This window comes from Malania oleifera, chromosome 7, assembly GCF_029873635.1.
Source record: "Malania oleifera isolate guangnan ecotype guangnan chromosome 7, ASM2987363v1, whole genome shotgun sequence".
NCBI lineage: Eukaryota > Viridiplantae > Streptophyta > Magnoliopsida > Santalales > Ximeniaceae > Malania > Malania oleifera.
Window position 1 is genome coordinate 109,781,339 of NC_080423.1, and position 18,483 is coordinate 109,799,821.

Below are 18,483 nucleotides of genomic sequence, written 5' to 3' on the forward strand. Positions count from 1 at the left end.
GACCATTACCTCTAATTTATATTTTAATTTTAAATATTAATAACTCATTTTTACTCTGGTGTAATACCTAAAGCTTGCAGTAACCAAGTTTTAGAGGAGGATTATTTTTTAAATGCATTATTGTTAACACCATGGAAGTCCTCAGGAGTGGACTTGATATATATGAGTAAAAAAATGTAGTTCGATGCATTAAACTCCCGCATATGCAGGATCTGCAAAAGGGACGGATCACAATGGATCTATAATTGTAAGAGACTGTTTTCACGTCTCGAACTCGTAATCTCCAAGTCACAGAGATTGTCCATGAATATGAGTCACCCATTATCTACTTCATTTTCTAAATGAAGTACAACTTTTCCAAACAAAATTTCCAACAATTTCCTCCTCATTTGTAAGTCTCAAGCTTTTCAATGTTGAGCAGAAAATCATCCCCTATAAAGAGTAATCCTAATTTTCTAACATTTGCGTGAACAGATCTTACCACCACATGTAATGTATTTCGAATTGTATTTAATTTACCTTTCAAATCAATCATAATTTCCATATGTTCACTAGATTCAGATTCATCTACTCAACCTAGATAATTCTGATTCCCCTTAATTAAATACTTGATTCTCCAATTATTAACACTTTAAGTAAATTAACTTTTACACTTTCACTTTACAATGTCACCCATCTAAAGTTATAATTCATAATTCTAACTACACTTGGAAACATCAGAGAAATCCTCATAAGTGAACTTGATGTATATGGGGGTGAGCAAAAATTTTACCTTTAAGCTTAAGTTATAACTTTCTCAGCTCATCAATTAATATATATATATATATATATATATATATATATGCATACATCAGAAAAATCCTCATAAGTTAACTTAATGTATATGGGGGTGAGTAAAAATTTTACCCAGGGGTGTACACAGTTCGGTTCAATTCTCGATTTCCAAAATGATTGAACCGAAACCAAACCATATACCGTCAATTTATGAACGAACCAAACCATGAACTTTGCTCAGTTAATTTCAATTTTACCGATTTTTGAACTATCAAGCAACAAAAATATTACTTGAGCCCAAGTTGGGCTGCATCAACAGGCCACAACCCTTTATATAACTCCTGGGCCAAGGCTTTAATTGCAAAGTCATGCACGTGAGACATGCTGAAAGAGGATCCAAATAAAATATATAAGGTGAGGATACTTATTTTCTTCCCATTTCCAACTGATGTGGGACCGCTAGCATCTTGTGGTTTCTGCATCTTAAATTCTTCTTTCTGGTTTTCTATGTGAGAAGGCCGCTGCCCGCCGAGAAGGGTTGTGGGCTAGATTGTAGAATAAATTAATATTATGATCTCCACTTAGATTCTCCAGATTTCATGTACTTGTAAATTTGATATCACCAAAAGCAATTTAAAAAAAAAAAATTATCTACCCAAAACTCTATATATATATATATATATGCGTGCGTGTGTATGTGTGTGTGTGTGAGCGCATGTACTTATAGACACACGAATTGAAGCTGTTGGATTTGAAGATGAATGTCATGGTAAATGTCACATAGAATCATCCATTCACTTCCTTCTTCTTCCATTTTTTGTTTTCTTTTCTTGAAATTTAAAAACATCACAGCAATGAAAGTTCAGTAGAAATATATTAATTAATTTTGATGCCATGGAAGCTTCGCCTATTAGGAGAGAGTTCTTCTATTCGGTGATGGTGCCTTTGTCCTCAACAATTTGGTGACGGAGCACATGGGCAGTTAGTGAGCGATGTCAGGGAAGTCATTGTTTGGCAAGGCTCTCTTGCCGGAGTTCATGGAGTTGGAGTCGTCGACCATGTCGGCGGCAGATTTGAAGGCCCAAATGGTGTCAAGCTTGGAAAGAAAAATCTGGTGCTGAATGTTGATTACCCAAATCCAAGGATGCAAATAGCTTTGGGACTAGTTAGAGTCCGTTCCAGATCGAAAATGGAGATTGACAATTAAACCCAGAAGAACCACCATAAGCATTTGAAGATGAAGATGAAGACGAAGAGACCACATTTTAATTATTCCAACTTTGGCAGTCATGGTGGATTTGGAGGTGGTTTCTCACTGGTGACTGGTGATCCAACAAGCAGCATCTATAATTATCCTTATTATATAAAATTATATAATTATAATTTATTAATTCGATTTTCAATCGGTTCGGTTTTGGTTGAAATCGAAACCGTGTTAAGCTTTTGTGGAGCCTAGTTGCGTTCAATCTAGATGATGACCAGACTTTTCTTTAATGAGAGATTTCTATCCTAAAGCTTAGTCCATGGAGCGAAAGCTTGGGCCCATTTTTGTAACCCATTCAAAACTTTGTCTGTAGCATATAAAATGATTGTTTTTGGGTGATTAGGATTGAGCGGTCACACTTCGCGAGAGAGCGAGCAAGAGAGCATTGTAACACCGTACTCTCTGTATTTTTCTTCCTGATAATAGTTCTTCTTGACATTACACTTTGGAAGGATAAAAGAAGGGGAATCATCAGGGTTTCGTCGATGAATACAGGGGATTCGTCGACAAAGGTTTAACAGAATTCGTCAACGAAGACTGAATTTCGTCAACAAAGAAATACTGAGAGAGGTTTGAACCGACTGAATTTCGTCGACGAAGGACTGAATTTCGTCAACGAAATTAATGAAGAATTCTTCAACGAATGACGTGGCTCGTTGACGAATCTAGTTCTATAAATATGAAAAATCCGATTTTTAACTTCATTAAGAAGCAAACTCTCTCCTCTCTCTCTCTCCCCTTCGGCCCTCTCTCTCTCTCTCATCGATTTTGGGCCAGATTTATGCCGGTTCGACGTTTTGAAGTCACCACGACGCTCCTAGGGAAGTTCTCTCCAAATCTGCCGGAGCGGATCGTTGGTGAAAGCAAGTTGGAAATCATCCCTAAGTTGAGGTAAGGTTTTTTAAGCCAAATTTGATATTGTGGTAGTTATAAGAAATGATGTACACATAGAAATACTAAAGTTTAATACTGAGAGTTTTCAATTTCAGGGTATTGATTAGGAAATCCTACGGGGGGTAGACCACGATATTTTATGGGCTTTCTCAGTAACCAGATAAGGGAATAAACTAAAGCAGTTACTTTTTACGCAAAATTAGTATTATTATAAGCAAATTGATTTCCTGAAAATATTTACAATACTTGAATATTATGGAATAAATGCACGTTTGGGAAAAATACTGCTATTATGTTGAAATGTGTATATATGTGTGAGATGTCAGGTTATTATGATTTTAGAATTGGAAGTATGATTTTATACAGCACATGTGTGGCATGAATATTATTTTAAGTGAAATGTAACATGATATGAAAGATTTTACGAGTAAAGCATGTTTTCAGGTATTATGAAAAGATATGTTATGTTACGATGATTTTGATGAATATATATATAATAATGGATTTATTTTCATAATATATATACCTGAAATGATTTCGGAACGAGGTCGTATTTATGAGTTCGGCGTGAAACCATATTTATTTATGATTTCGGCGCGAGGCCGTATTTATGTATGACTTCGGCACGAGGCCGCTATTATATCATGTAGTATATGTTATCAGAACCCGGATGTTAGTTTAGTTCAGTTCAGGGGTTCGATACCGTAGCTTATAGATCAGATGTTTATGATCATATTAGTACTAACCATCCCACGAGGGGGTGGGAGATAAATAGTTGATGTGACTTTCAGTAGAATGTGGAAGTCCACCTGACAGTCCGGACTAGGGTGTGGTGGGCCCATCGTACTTACAGACATATTTGACTCGGCAGTGGTTGACCAGCCATTGTCGGGTCCCGCCTTCGGGCTGCATAACCCATCATGGGAGGTAATACATGACACCAGCTAGCTATTCATCCTGGGTATATTTTCAGTATTACAGTTTTAATAGATGTTTTACGTATGTTATGATTTATTAACAAATATGAAAGTATATGATTATCCAATATGATATGACGAATATTTATAGAGTTATGAAATGTATGGTATACGTATAAGTACCTTAAAATATTCATGTTACCACACAACTGTATTTAGTTTATTTTCCCTTACTGAGAAGTGTCTCACCCCCAAACATTAAATGATTTTTAGGAAACCCAGAGAGACCGGTGGGTCAGGACTGCCGTTGAGTGATTGGAGCTTCCCTACTAGAAGGGTAAGCTTTGAACTAAGATCAGGAGATTTTTGTTGTATGATCCTAGTGTTATTTTGACTTTTTGGAGGTTGTATATAGGAACAGTAATTTGATGATATAGTAAACTCTGGTATTATGTTTTATGGTTGGATATTTAAGATTTTATACTTACTGCTTCTTAGGTTTCCGCTGTGATTGACAGGTGTCCCCGTTACCCACGGGTTTGGGTCAAATTTTTCATTTAATTTGTTACATTATATATTGAGAATTTGAAGTCGTTACAATAGTGAAATCCCTGCAACTCTGCGGACGTAGGCAAAATTTCTGAACCATGTAAATACTGTCTTATGTATGTATGAAAAATCGTCAGCAAATAACAAGGTACATCTGATGAAGAAATTGTTTAATTTGAAGATGGCAGAGAATGCATCAGTAACACAACATTTGAATGAGTTTAATACTATCACAAATCAATTATTGTCTGTAGAAATTGATTTTGATGATGAGATTCGTGCACTGATCATTTTGGTTTCGTTGCCAAACAGTTGGGAGGCAATGAGGATGGCAGTAAGCAACTCTACTAGAAAAGAAAAACTGAAGTATAATTATATACGAGATATAATTCTGGCTAAGAAGATTCACAGAAGAGATGTAAGTGAAACCTCAGGATCTAGTTATGCCATAAACCTTGAGACAAGAGGCAGAGGTAATGACCAAAATAATACAAAACTATGTAGCAGGAGATTTTGGTAAGGTGTATTTGACTAATGGTACATCCTTGGATGTTGTGGGTATGGGAAACATTCGGATGTCATTGTCCAATGGGTCTGTTTGGTTACTGGAGAAGGTACAACATATTCCTGACCTGAGAAGGAATTTGATTTCTGTCGAACAACTTGATGATGAAAGGCATGCAATGTTGTTTGCTGGTGGCACTTGGAAGGTTACAAAAGGAGCCAAAGTATTGGCTTGTGGAAAGAAATCTAGTACTCTATACATGACCTCAAGTCCAAGAGACACAATTGCAGTTGCTGAAGCAAGTACTGATACAAGCTTATGGCACCGCAGACTTGGTCACATAAGTGAGAAAGGGATGAAGATGCTACTGTCAAAAGGGAAACTATCGGAATTTAAGTCCGTTGATTTTGACTTGTGTGAAAGATGCATCTTAGGAAAGAAGAAAAGGGTGAGTTTCTTGAAAAGTGGCAAAACACCAAAGGCTGAAAAATTGGAGTTAGTGCACACAGATTTATGGGGGCCTTCTCCCGTTGTATCCCTTGGAGGTTCAAGGTACTACGTTACTTTCATTGATGACTCAACCAGAAAGGTATGAGTTTATTTTATGAAAAATAAATATGATGTATTTGAAACTTTTAAGAAGTGGAAGGCTATGGTTGAGACAGAGTCAGGTTTGAAAATAAAGTGTTTGAGGTTGGACAATGGAGGAGAGTACATAGATGGAGGGTTCAGAGAGTATTGTGCTGCACATGGAATCAGAATGGAAAAGACCATTCCTGGGACACCACAACAGAATGGTGTGGCTGAGCGAATGAACAGAACTCTCAATGAGCGTGCTAGGAGTGTGAGGTTGCATGCTGGACTACCAAAAACTTTCTGGGCTGATGCTGTTAGTACTGTTGCTTATTTAATAAACCGAGGACTTTCAGTTCCCATGGAGTTCAGACTTCCTGAAAAGGTTTGGAGTGATGAAGAGGTAAAGTTTTCTCACTTAAAAGTTTTTGATTGTGTTTCTTATGTTCATATTGATTCTAATGCTCGTAATAAACTTGATGCAAAGTCCAAAATATGTTATTTCATTGGCTATGGTGATGAGAAATTTGGCTATTGGTTTTGGGATGAACAAAATAGGAAAATAATCAGAAGTAGAAATGTGATATTTAATGAACGGGTTATGTACAAGGACAGGTCAACTGTAGTGTCAGATGTCATGGTGATAGATCAGAAGAAATCTGAGTTTGTTAACTTAGATGAACTGACTGAAAGTACTGTCTAGGAAAGGGATGAAGATGATAAGGAGAATGTTGAATCACAGGCAAATCAGAATACACCTGTAGCTGTGGTCGGTAAATCTTCCAGGACCATTAGACCTCCACAACGTTATTCACCTGCTCTAAATTATCTCTTGCTAACTGATGGTGGTGAGCTAGAGTGTTATGATGAAGCCTTGCAGGATGAAAGTTCAAGCAAGTGGGAGTTAGCCATGAAGGATGAGATGGATTCCTTGTTGGGGAATCAGACATGGGAACTAACTGAATTGCTAGTAGGGAAGAAGGCTTTGCACAACAAGTGGGTATACCGAATAAAGAACGAACATGATGGTAGCAAGCGCTACAAAGCCAGATTAGTTGTCAAAGGGTTCCAACAAAAGGAGGGCATTGACTTCACAGAAATATTTTCTCCAGTTGTGAAGATGTCGACAATTAGACTGCTACTGGGAATGGTGGCTGTAGAAAATCTACATCTTGAGCAGTTAGATGTGAAAACGGCATTCCTTCATGGTGACTTAGAGGAAGACATCTACATGATTCAGGAAGAAGGGTTCATTGTTCAGGGACAAGAGAATTTAGTCTGCAAACTTAGAAAAAGCTTTTATGGTCTAAAACAAGCTCCAAGACAATTGTATAAGAAATTTGATAGTTTTATGCATAAAATTGGGTTCAAGAGATGTAAAACTAATCACTGTTGTTATGTTAAGTTCTTTGACAATTTTTACATCATTTTACTATTATATGTAAATGATATGCTCATTGCAGGGTCTAGCATTGAGGAGATTAATAATCTGAAAAAACAATTGTCAAAACAATTTGCAATGAAGGATTTGGGAGCTGTAAAGCAAATCGTTGGAATGAGAATCATTAGAGATAAGATTAATAGTACATTGAAGCTTTCACAGTCAGAGTATGTGAAGAAAATTCTCAGCAGGTTCAATATGAATGAAGCTAAATCAGTGAGCACACCCTTGGGTAGTCATTTCTAACTGAGCAAGGAACAGTCACCGAAGACAGAAGAAGAAAGGGACCATATGAGTAAGGTGCCCTATGCCTCAACTATTGGCAGCTTGATGTATGCTATGGTGTGTACAGGGCCAGACATTGCACATGTAGTGGGAGTTGTGAGCGAATTCATGAGTAGGCTAGGAAAGCAGCATTGGGAGACAGTCAAGTGGATTCTAAGATTTTTGAGGGGTTCATCAGATACATGTCTTTGCTTTATAGGTGCAAATTTGAAACTGTAGGATTATGTAGACACTAATTTTACTGATGATAATGATAGTAAAAAGAGTACTATTGGGTTTGTATTTATTCTGGGTGGTACAACTATATCTTGGGTTTCAAATTTACCAAAGATTGTTACTTTGTCTACTACAGAAGCTGAGTATGTTGCAGCAACTGAAGCTGGAAAGGAGATGATTTGGCTACATGGTTTCTTAAATGAATTGGGTAAGAAGCAGAAGATGAGCATTCTACACAGTGATAGTCAGAGTGTAATTTTTCTTGCCAAAAATTCGGCCTTTCATTCAAAGTTGAAACATATACAAACAAAATACCACTTTATCCGTTACCTTGTTGAAGATAAGCTGATAATACTTGCGAAGATCTATGGATCTAAGAACCCGGCAGACATGTTGACTAAGGGTGTTACTATTGAGAAGCTGAAGTTGTGTGCAACTTCAGTTGGTCTTCTAACTTGAGGACAGGAGGATGAGTTGCAGGGAAAATGGATTGTTTGTTTGGAGGATTGCAGTCGATATTGGTGATTGAACTAGTTTCCAAGTGGGAGATTTGTTGGGCTTTTGTGGAGCCTAGTTGCGTTAAATCTGAATGATGACCCGACTTTTCTTTAATGAGAGATTTCTATCCTAAGCCTTCGCTTCATGGACTAAGCCTTAGAAAAAAATAAAGGATTAGGAATTAAGTTTCAATTCTTAAAAATAGCTAATGTGTGACGCCTCGAACTGAGTGGGGTCCAGGGTGCCACTTTTCATAAATAAAATCAATATAAGTAGCGTAAATAATCTAAAATCTCTAATATTATAATACCAGAGTACTAAACCACCACATTTACATAGGTATTACCAAGTAACAATATTTACATCACGTGAAATAAAAAAACATATTTAACTGGTTTTACACAAACACTTACTCTAAACTATATTTTTCTAACTCCGCCTAGAAGCTCGCTAGGCCTGATCTCTGGTACGTCCTGAAATATAAGTTTAATTATTGGAGCAAGACACATTTCAGTAAGTAAAGACTAAATTAACATTAGTGTGTGTCTAGAATGAGTTTTAGCATATAAATAATTTAATAATAATTTAACTATAATAGAAATTTCATTTATAAACTTTAGGTCACATATCTATAAATAAAAATACATATTTTTCTCCCAAAATAACATTTAGGCCTATTAAATGGCCATAGTCACATAAATACACAAAAATATATATATATATAAAAGAACTTCTTTTGACCTATGCGTGTCATGTTTAATCCCCATGATCGGGTTGTGCAGTCCGAAAATTGGACTTAGTTTGATTGGCCAACTAAATTTAAATCAAAATATTATGTCTGTAAGAACGATTTGCTTACCACATCTTGTTCCGAAAATAGGTGGGTACAATCTACTTAAGCCAAATTGACTATCCACTGTAAACACTTCCACAATAATGTGGTTGCACTAATATTCTTCCGTAACTACAGTACCGAACATTTACCACATCCGACCCATCAGGATTTTTAAAACATATAATTATAATTCATACAATTAAAACAATATCATAATCTCATAAATATTCCCAATATAAAATACGTACAAAAATATCATCCTTAATCCTAATCTCATCAATATTTGCAATAAATCATATATTAAATATACATCGGAAAAATTCCCAAACTTGCTCAATTATGCGATGAAATAAAATAAACTCGTGCCACATAATTTGTATAATAATTATAATTTCATAAATTATCTTAAAATATTTTATAAATATATATCTAGTAGATTTAAATAAAAACATGTTGGCCATCAACAATATTTTAAACCTTTATATTTTTGAAGGTGCAAGAAAAGAGTCTTTAACTTTAGCTGTCATTTTATGCAAAATCCCTTGGTGGAAAACCAAAAAGGAAAAAAATATTATTCAAATTGTAAAAAAAGAAAAGAAAAAAGGAACAAAAACAAAAAAGAGAAAAAGGCAATTTGCAACATGCTTGAATGCCAAGACTCCACTCGGCACCAATGCAAGGCCACACTCGACCAACAATTCTTCTCCATTCAAAAAAGCTTTAAAAACAAAACAACAAATTTCCTTTGTGTTTTTGTGTGTGTATTGTGTGTGTGTGAGTGAGAGAGAGAGAGAGAGGGGAGAAACGTCTCTCTGCGCTGTTCTCCGTTCGAGGCTGGGATTAGCACACGTGGCAGCTGATGATACGTCGGCCCGTTCGAAAATCGCCGCTGCCGAAGCCGCCAAATCCAACTCTCCTTCCTCCGTCTCAATCTCCCCTCTGCTTCCTCGTGTCTTTGTTTCAGCCTTCCAGAGAGAGAGAGAGAGAGAGAGAAAGAGAGAGCTAAAAAGGGTAGCTTCAGCCATTGTAGGAAACTTGGAATTTAAGGGTCCTGCAAAAAAGGGAAAAGTAAAGATATTTGAAGGAACAACAAAAGCAGAGCGAAAGCACCGGCGCACCAAGCTGCCCAAATCGAAAAAACCCTAGTTGAGTTGAACCTTCAATCTCTCGAATGGGTTTGTACCTTCGTTCTTCTCCTCCTTCCGTTTTCAGCTTTCCCCATCCTCGATTCTATTAAATATGGTCTCTTCCTCTGTTTTGTATCAGTGCTACTTTTCCTCTTTTGAAATTTGTGGAGTTTTTGAGTTGTCTGGAGTCGATTTGCCGTTGGGGGTTTTGGTTTGGGCCGTGTGCTTTTGGGTGGGGCATGGTTTGCATTTTGTGTGTTAGGGTTTGAAGTTGGTCTTTGATGTCGTGGTATTAGTATTTATGGATTTAGCGATGTGGTGGATTTAAAATTTGTGAAATTATCAGGGGTGACCATACATAATTCAATTTTGTTTTAGCTTTGAAGTTAGGGCTTATTTTTTCATTTTCTGTATTAGGGTTTGAAATTTGATCCCAATGTGTTGGTTTTAGCGTTGAAGGATAGTAATGTGTTGGAATTAGGAGTTATGGATTTAGTGGTAATTAAGTGAGTGCAGCAGCATCTTCAGATGACTGAGCGTAATGTGGTTTTGCTTTAGATTGATATTAGCTTGTCTGATACTTTGATGGTTTTGAATATGGGGTGCCAGAGGGATGTTCACCATGATCATAGGTTTTTATGCCAGAGGATGAAGCGAAAACAGTGAGAATGCCTGTGGAGTGTTCCATTTTGTTGAGTTAGGTTCCTTCAGAGAGTTCTCTGTTCAGCGCAAAATGCCCCCATCAATAGCCTTGTGGTTATTTTGTTTATTAAATTTTGCACCTCAATGCGTCATATTTCTTGCTGTGAGATTTCATTTTGGTAAATTCTTTATCTTTCCATACTTCAAAGTTTCAAACATCCATGAGTTGGGTTATTCACTGTAGATATGTGCCTTATTTAGGCCTTAATGTTTGTAGTATTATGCTTATCTGATGTGGATATCCATATATTTGCATGTGATTGTGTGCATTGCGGTAGGCCAACAATTTATATCAAGCTATCCAGCAGCTTAAGATTCTAGGTGAAGTGCGGTCTTAGAAACAACAATATGTTGATGTTTCCAACAAACCGAGAGACCTCTTTTTGTCGTGGTTTTTGGACAAGGGGGTGGAGGACTAATGAACATTTTTTGAAACCATGACTGATGGAGGGCACGACAGCAGCCAATGTGATTAATACCCAAAAGCTGGTGCTGGTTGGCATTCTTGGATTGAATTACTTGCCTGTAACTGTTGGCTTTCAGGACATGAAAGCTGAGGAAATTTTTTTGAGGATTCTTCTTTCTCTACTATAATAAGGGCTGTTTAGATTGCTGGTATTATAGGTGAGGAATGGGTTTTTCATTTTCAGAAAATAGAATGATGACATCTGAGTTGATTTCACATTCAAGAATCAGGAATAAACTGATTCCTCGTAACATTTTGTTTTGAAAATAACAACCACAAAACCAAGCCTTAAGTCCCACTAGGTGGGGTCGGATATATGAATCTTTTTCCGCTAATTTATGCCATCATGGACCATTTCTTTTGACAAATTCAGGGATATTAAATCCTTACTCACTATCTCATCCCAAGTTATTTTAGGTCTACTCCTACCCCTTCTACTGCCCCCCACAGTAACTAACTCACTCTTTCTCACTGGTGTACAAACCTATGATATTGTTTCGAAATTGATATTCTAAATCCAACAAACCTATGATATTGTTTTTAGTGCATCTAGGAGTAAAGAGAGTGATACCTTTGTGTGTGTTTTTCTCCCTTCTTCTCACCCTATCCGCTATCACGCATAATTATTTTTATGTAGATACATATATTTTCTATTATTCCTTTCTTTTTTTTTTCACGGTTAGGTTGGCACGTGTTGGATGAATTCAATAATTTTTCCCTTGATTTGTGTGGCGACAGTTAGTTAGTTATGGATTGTGCATGTTTGGATTTTTCTTGGAGTTTGTAAATTTAGTTGTCTCTTTTTTCCATTTTTTTTGTAAGATCTAAATTCCTAGAAGTTTTAGCCAGGATAAAGAATTTGGTGAAACATAGTGCCTAGTTTTTATGATTTGTTTTTAAGAAATTATCTAGGGTTCAATTTGAATAATTTTTCAGGTTAGTCATAAATTGAGCTCACAAATGGACTGGAAGGGTGGAACTATATAGTTTCCATGCAAGAACAAGAATTAATGTTCTAAAAATATTGTTATTCTTATTATTATTGGTCATTGATCTAGTGTCATCAATGTTGAAATTTGTTCATATTATAATTTATACTTTCTAACACGATGGATCTTGTTTTGATTGAAATTTATGCTAATCTCATTTTAAAATTTGATTCTGTTTGTAGTGCTTAGGGATTCGTTATTTCATTCTTTACAATTTTAAATTCTTATTTGTCCATAATCTGTACCCTGTTCTGGTCTCCTTCCCGTATGGTTGGCATCATAATAAAAAAAAAATTATGTTAATAAATTTGTTGAAGTTTTTGTAGAAATCTGTTGAGGTTTTGTATAATATAACACATAGTATGGGCTGCTTGTGAAGGTTTTTTTTTTCTTTTTTGTTCTTTTTTGTTGTGGAAACTTTTGCCCAAACTAAACAACTAAGATGAGATGCATTGTTTAACTTCAATACACTCACGCGCGCGCAAATACCTATATTTATTGGATGTGGCATTTTAAAAAAATAGGACTTGCTCCTCAAAATATTGTGACATCTCTTTTTTCTGGGTATGCTATCTATAAGTTAACAAACCATTTCCTCATTGTTAACAATGTAAGAATCAGAAAACTAGCTGATAAAAATGATAAAATATCCACATGATGCTAATGAGTTACTAGAAAATAAGTAGTACGGATATGTTGGATATAGATCTAGGCTGATTCAAGGGTCCTGTTTCCCTTTTTGGTTCATTATTTTTGTCCTATTTTTGTTGTCCACCAGAGGCCATTAATTTCCTTCTCTTTTGAAAGCCAGCATTCTGGGACTGAACTTTATAGCTAGCTGTAACTTTTATATTTACTTTTCATATGATTAAACATGTTCCGTAACTCTAATTTTGAAAGACGGTACATATATTTTTCAATAATTATGGATTTTTAAAGTGCTGATTTAGCATCCTTTGAATTTATGATACTAATATAATGCTTAAAATTGTTCATCGATACTATTAAATGCATTAATTATAGCGGCTGGTTTCTTTTCTGGTTTAAATTACAAGGGATTTTGGTATAGAGTGGATTTAAGGTGGAAGACCGAAGATGTCCAAGATGTTGGATGAACTGTTTTTTGTATCTTTTGGTCAACTTCCCTTGATCAAAATGACTCATTCTACAAAATTTAACATAAATAATGAGAGCTCTTTTCCATTTTAAAGCAATTCCATGTGGGAACAGCCAAAAAGGAGATAATTTATGGATATTTAATGGGCTACAGAGATTAGAGTAGTGTCTCGACAGGCATCCATCACCGTTTCTGGCATGCCTTTGCTAAAGGGTTAAAACTTAAAAGACTTTCTGAGGGCTACCTCCTAATTTTTTATCAGTAAGAACTATTATTTTGTCCTGAGCTGATTTTGTCTTGGCCTCGTCTCTTCTGAGTAGATAATTTGTGTATCGTTACTAATATTTTGAATTATGAAAATTTTATTATCCCAAAAGGGAAATAAGTAAATATTATACTGTTGGTTTTTATGGGAATTCATGTATGGTAAAATCCCCATACTGTACTCTGTTGTTCAAGCCTTTCATCATTCGAACCTGGTAATCCTTTAATTGGTTCTATATAATTTGTGATATTTGTTTTTCAATTGTTAGAAAATAATTGCATTGTTAGATCTTAAATAGTAAACATGCCTTTTTTCTTGGTGCAGTTTGAACAAAGTTACCTGTCATATAGATAGCAATGGAATTTCGGTGCAATATCGATGTAGGTTGTGTTTTGATGCTTCAGAGTTCTCTCCTCCCAGCTGTTACTAGTTTTTAAAATGAAGCCAAAAAACAATGTGACACCTAGGTCTCAACAGTCAGAAAAATTCCAGGTTGGGGGGCCAAACTGGGTCCTTATTGCAGGTGTTGCGTTGTTAAGCACATTGTCAATTCGAATTGGATACAAGCTGAAGCAAGCATTTGACACAAAACAACAGGAGAACGTGAATCGTAGTTTGAAAGGTCTCATGTTATAGAAGCATTGGCAAGTTATTTTGTTGATTTGTGCCTGCTCCCAAGTTCTCAGAGTAGTTTCTAATGCAGGAAATGGAAAATCCATGGACAAGAGGAAGTTGAACTGCTGCTGCATGCATTCAAGTGTTTATGCTTATGCACAAGACGAAGGTGGCTGCTTCAATTGCACTCCAGGTGAGAAACTTTCTCATTCCTCAACCCTTCCTTTTTACCTTTGAAAAACTGAATATGGTTCAGTTTTGAGTTTTTCATCAAATAATTGGCTGTGGTTGGTCATCTTAATAGTATTAATGGAGTGTGTTTTGATATGGCAGCATGTTTACTTGCCCGTGAATAAATAGTGGTTGTTTAATGGTACTGGAGCTTGGTTTTTTTCGTTGAGGGCCCCACTTGTAACTTTTCTTTAGGGGGATTGTTATTGAAATGAAACGTAAATGAGAAAACAGTAGACCATAAAAGTCCAGTTCTGAGATCCGCACCAGACTAGATTTCAACCTTCCATTTTACATGATTTATATGTGCTATAACTTTAAGTAACATTTGTATCTCTTTTTGATTGTTGATATTAGAGAAAAGGTCAAGAGGATGCTGCAAATCTTTTAAAAAACAGTCTTAAAATAAAAGTGAAGAACCCTCTCAAAACATCGTCTACGTGTGTTTCTGTTGTGGAACTAAGGCTTGATGATCTTGGAAATATCTACTTTTGAGTTGTGGGATGTCTCACATCTTGGAGCCAGAGGGGATGGGGGGTGGGCGAAGAGTTGCTTATGTACATGGATGGATTCAAGACTGGCTTATGCTTTGCAGCCCAATTGGCACTTGCTATAGGTCAAGTCTGCATGAAGACTTTTCTGGTGCTAACGAGTTGAATCAAAACTGAAGGTTAATAACTCTGGGCAAGCGACAATAGGAGCTGATTCTCCTGACATGCTAACTCTTGGAGGACCAAATATGTGACCAATGGAATAAGGATCATCTAGGCTAGATAGATGGGTCAAGATGTGGATGTAGGATTGACCAGTATGTGAAATGAAATCTGAGACATGCAAGGCGTGGAAATAAGGCTTACTAGAGCTACATTGGAGAATTGTGGTTGCACTTAAGGAGGAGAGTTTTTCTCACGTGGGGGGAGTGCTAGAGAATCACAAGAGAGAGGAGACTACTAGAAAAATCCACTTGTGAGTTGTTCCACATTAGAAAAAGGAGTGGACGAAAAGTGACTTATATACACTGTTAAGATTTGGTTAAAAATGAATGACCTAACTTGATGATATTAGGAGAATAGATAGCCTCCAAGGCCTTTACTAAAAGACCAGGTTGGTTGGTTTTGTGATTTAGTATGGGATGGAGGTGGACTAGGGAAGAATAGCCGCGGAATGGTGTTTTCCGGCGATGGCTGAGGGAAATAGGGTTTAGATAGGATCATGCTTTGATACCATGTTAAGATTTGATTAAAAATGAATGACCTAACTTGAAGATATGTCTCTCCCTCTATTTATAGTACAAATTTAAATACATTCTAATGACAATAATACCCTTACTAACCCTCACTAATTATCATACTAACACACTCAATAATAATAATACTAAAAGACATATATAACCTCCAATACTCCCGCTCAAGCTGGAGCATAAATGTTATAAGCTCCTAGCTTGTTACAAATGAATTTAACACGGGCACCCCCCAACCCTTCAGTAAATAAATCAGCAAGCTGCATGTCCAACTTCACATAAGCAATTGTAATGAACTTTTGCACAAGTTTCTCCCGAACAAAGTGGCAATCAACTTCAACATGCTTCGTCTACTCATGAAAGACCAGGTTGGGTGGTTTTGTGATTTATTATGGGATGGAGGTGGATTAGGGAAGAACAGCCATGGGAATGTTGTTTTCCGGCATCGGCTGAGAAAAATAAGGTTTAGATAGGATCATGCTGTGATACCATGTTAAGATTTGATTAAAAATGAATGACCTAACTTGAAGATAGGTTTCCCCGTCTATTTATAATACAAATTTAAATACATTCTAATGACAATAATACCCTTACTAACTCTCAGTAATTAACATACTAACACACTCAATAATAATAATACTAAAAGACATATATAACCTCTAACATACATGCATGGGCGTAAGACCTAATGATTTACTTTTGAGTCATGTAGGTGTTCAGCCATGTATATCAAGTATCTATGAAGTTCATCTGGTGCTAACTGTTGACCTAGAGTAAAATGTTCATTTGTGTGAAGTCCTAATTTCTTTTTGTGGAGGAGCTTCCACACTAATTCCTAAATTCTTTTGAGTAGAACTTTCCCAGCTGTGTCCCATAATCTATAGTAACTATTTTGAAATTTTGAAACAAGTGCGAGCTTGGGCAGCTGTATATGCTGAAGATGGGCAACAAGGCACCAGCCCAATTCATATAGTTGCTAGTTCCGTCCGTAACCTTTTCGCTAGCTTGCCTTTTATCATAAATCTGCTTGTGTTTTAAGTAGCTTATGATTTTTATTACATTCTGTTCTCAAACCTGTGTCATTGCTCTTAAGCTTACGATTGTATTTACATTCAGGTGTCCAGCTGTGTCATTACTCTTAACTTATTGGCAGTAAATTTTTTAACACTCTCTTTATTTGATCCATGTTTTAACAAAAATCCATTTGTTTCAGTTTTAATTATGTAGCTTTGGGCCTTTGGCAACAATATTCGAAGAATTTTTGGGAGATGGGTATGGGAGTGTCTGCCAAAAGTTTTGTAGCCCAAGGCCTAGTGAAGCTCCAAATAGAATCTCTCTCTCTCTCTCTCTCTCTCTCTATATATATATATATATATATATATGTACACTGGCTATGTATGTTTACGTTTTCTTTTTAATTTGAAACAGGAGCCGAAGACATGGCAGAAATTAAGCACCCAGCCAATGGCCAAATTTTGACAGAAACTGCTGTTCCACTTCCTCTGGTTGCAGTTCCCCATCCTGAATTTAATAAAGAGAATGGTGTTATTTGGGCATCTTCCCCCGATCGCCTTGAGCTGCCTCCAAGGCCATTCCACCACTCAAACAGCTCAGACTCACCATGCGTCTCGGAATCTGGCTCGGATATCTTCAGCAAGCGGGAAGTGATACACAAGCTGAGACAGCAGTTGAAGAAAAGGGATGATATGATCTTGGAGATGCAGGATCAGATCATGGAATTGCAGAGTTCACTCAATGCTCAGCTCTCCCATTCTACCTATTTGCAATCCCTGCTCGACGTGGCAAACAGGGACCTGTTCGATTCTGAGCAGGAAGCTCAGAGGCTGAGGAAAGCAATTGCAGATCACTGCGTCAGACATGCAAACCCCAACGAGAAGCCTTCGACAGTTTCAATATGGGCACACGAAGAGAGAAATGGGCATGCAAATGGGTATCTCAATGGAGAGAGCAGTTTGGCAAAAGGGGGAGCAGATGGGGAGAGGATTGAGATGCTGAGAATGAAGGTGGGAGAGTTGAAGGAAGTGATAGAAGGGAAGGATTTCCTGCTGCAGAGCTACAAGGAGCAGAAAGAAGAACTCTCTGTAAAGATCATGGAGTTGCAACGGAGATTAGATTCTCAGCTGCCAAACATTTTGTAGACAACTCAAGTTTTGAATTGTTAATTAGTTTCCCAGCTCTCCAACACCACCCCCCCCCCCCTCCCCAACCCAACACCCCCTTTGATTAGAGACTAATTTGTTTTCTTTTTTGTCACCGTTGTCTTGTTTTAATGTTTCGTGCTATTCTGTACTACTGTGCTTGAGAGAGAGAGAGAGAGAGAGAGAGGGGCAAGCTAAGGTGAAGCTAACTTGAAAATTGCTTAACAAGAAGGGAAGAAGGGAACAAGTTTCACAAAAATCATCAACTCTGCTGTATTTATTTCTTTGGACAGTCTCGTACCAGTGTGTACACGTTACTGATTGGTAAAGGGAAAGAATGCCAAGTCTTATATTTTTTAGTGAAGTATTTCTTCTTAGTGTTTGGTTTACACTTAAAAAATAGATACTTATCTCAAAAGTATTTTTTTATTAAAGGAAATAAATATTTTGTTTGAAAGAAGGAATACTTATATAAAAGAATGCTTATATAAAATGTACTTATATTAAGTAATTAAATATTTTTTTTCAAAAAAAATTCTAAGTGGTTACAAACGATACCTATGACCATTCATACCCAATTGATGACCATTAATACCCAATTGGACAAAGTACAAGGCAATGAAAATTGCAAGAAATGAGAAACGAAAGAGCAAACTGCTATTAAGTAATTATGTGATGCACTTGGGTGTTCATTCAAGGTGAAACTATCATACAAAGCCTTTGGTAAATTTATACAAAAACAATTCACTATCAAGGATGAATAAATCATAGTAGTGACAAATCTCTATTGCCCCAAAAGGAGAAGTTCAAGGAAAAACCCA

At 36.5% G+C, this 18,483-nt stretch overlaps 1 protein-coding gene across 1 annotated transcript; it reads left to right on the top strand.

The window, feature by feature from the left end:
* The first annotated feature begins 9,462 nt into the window (after nucleotides 1-9,462).
* On the top strand, nucleotides 9,463-18,026 carry LOC131160714 (uncharacterized). Its single transcript, XM_058116580.1, has 4 exons — nucleotides 9,463-9,926; nucleotides 13,742-14,039; nucleotides 14,121-14,225; nucleotides 16,932-18,026. Exons 2-4 carry the CDS (start codon nucleotides 13,856-13,858, stop codon nucleotides 17,660-17,662), a joined length of 1,020 nt encoding a protein of 339 aa, XP_057972563.1. The 5' UTR covers nucleotides 9,463-9,926; nucleotides 13,742-13,855; the 3' UTR covers nucleotides 17,663-18,026.
* Nucleotides 18,027-18,483: the final 457 nt, after the last annotated feature.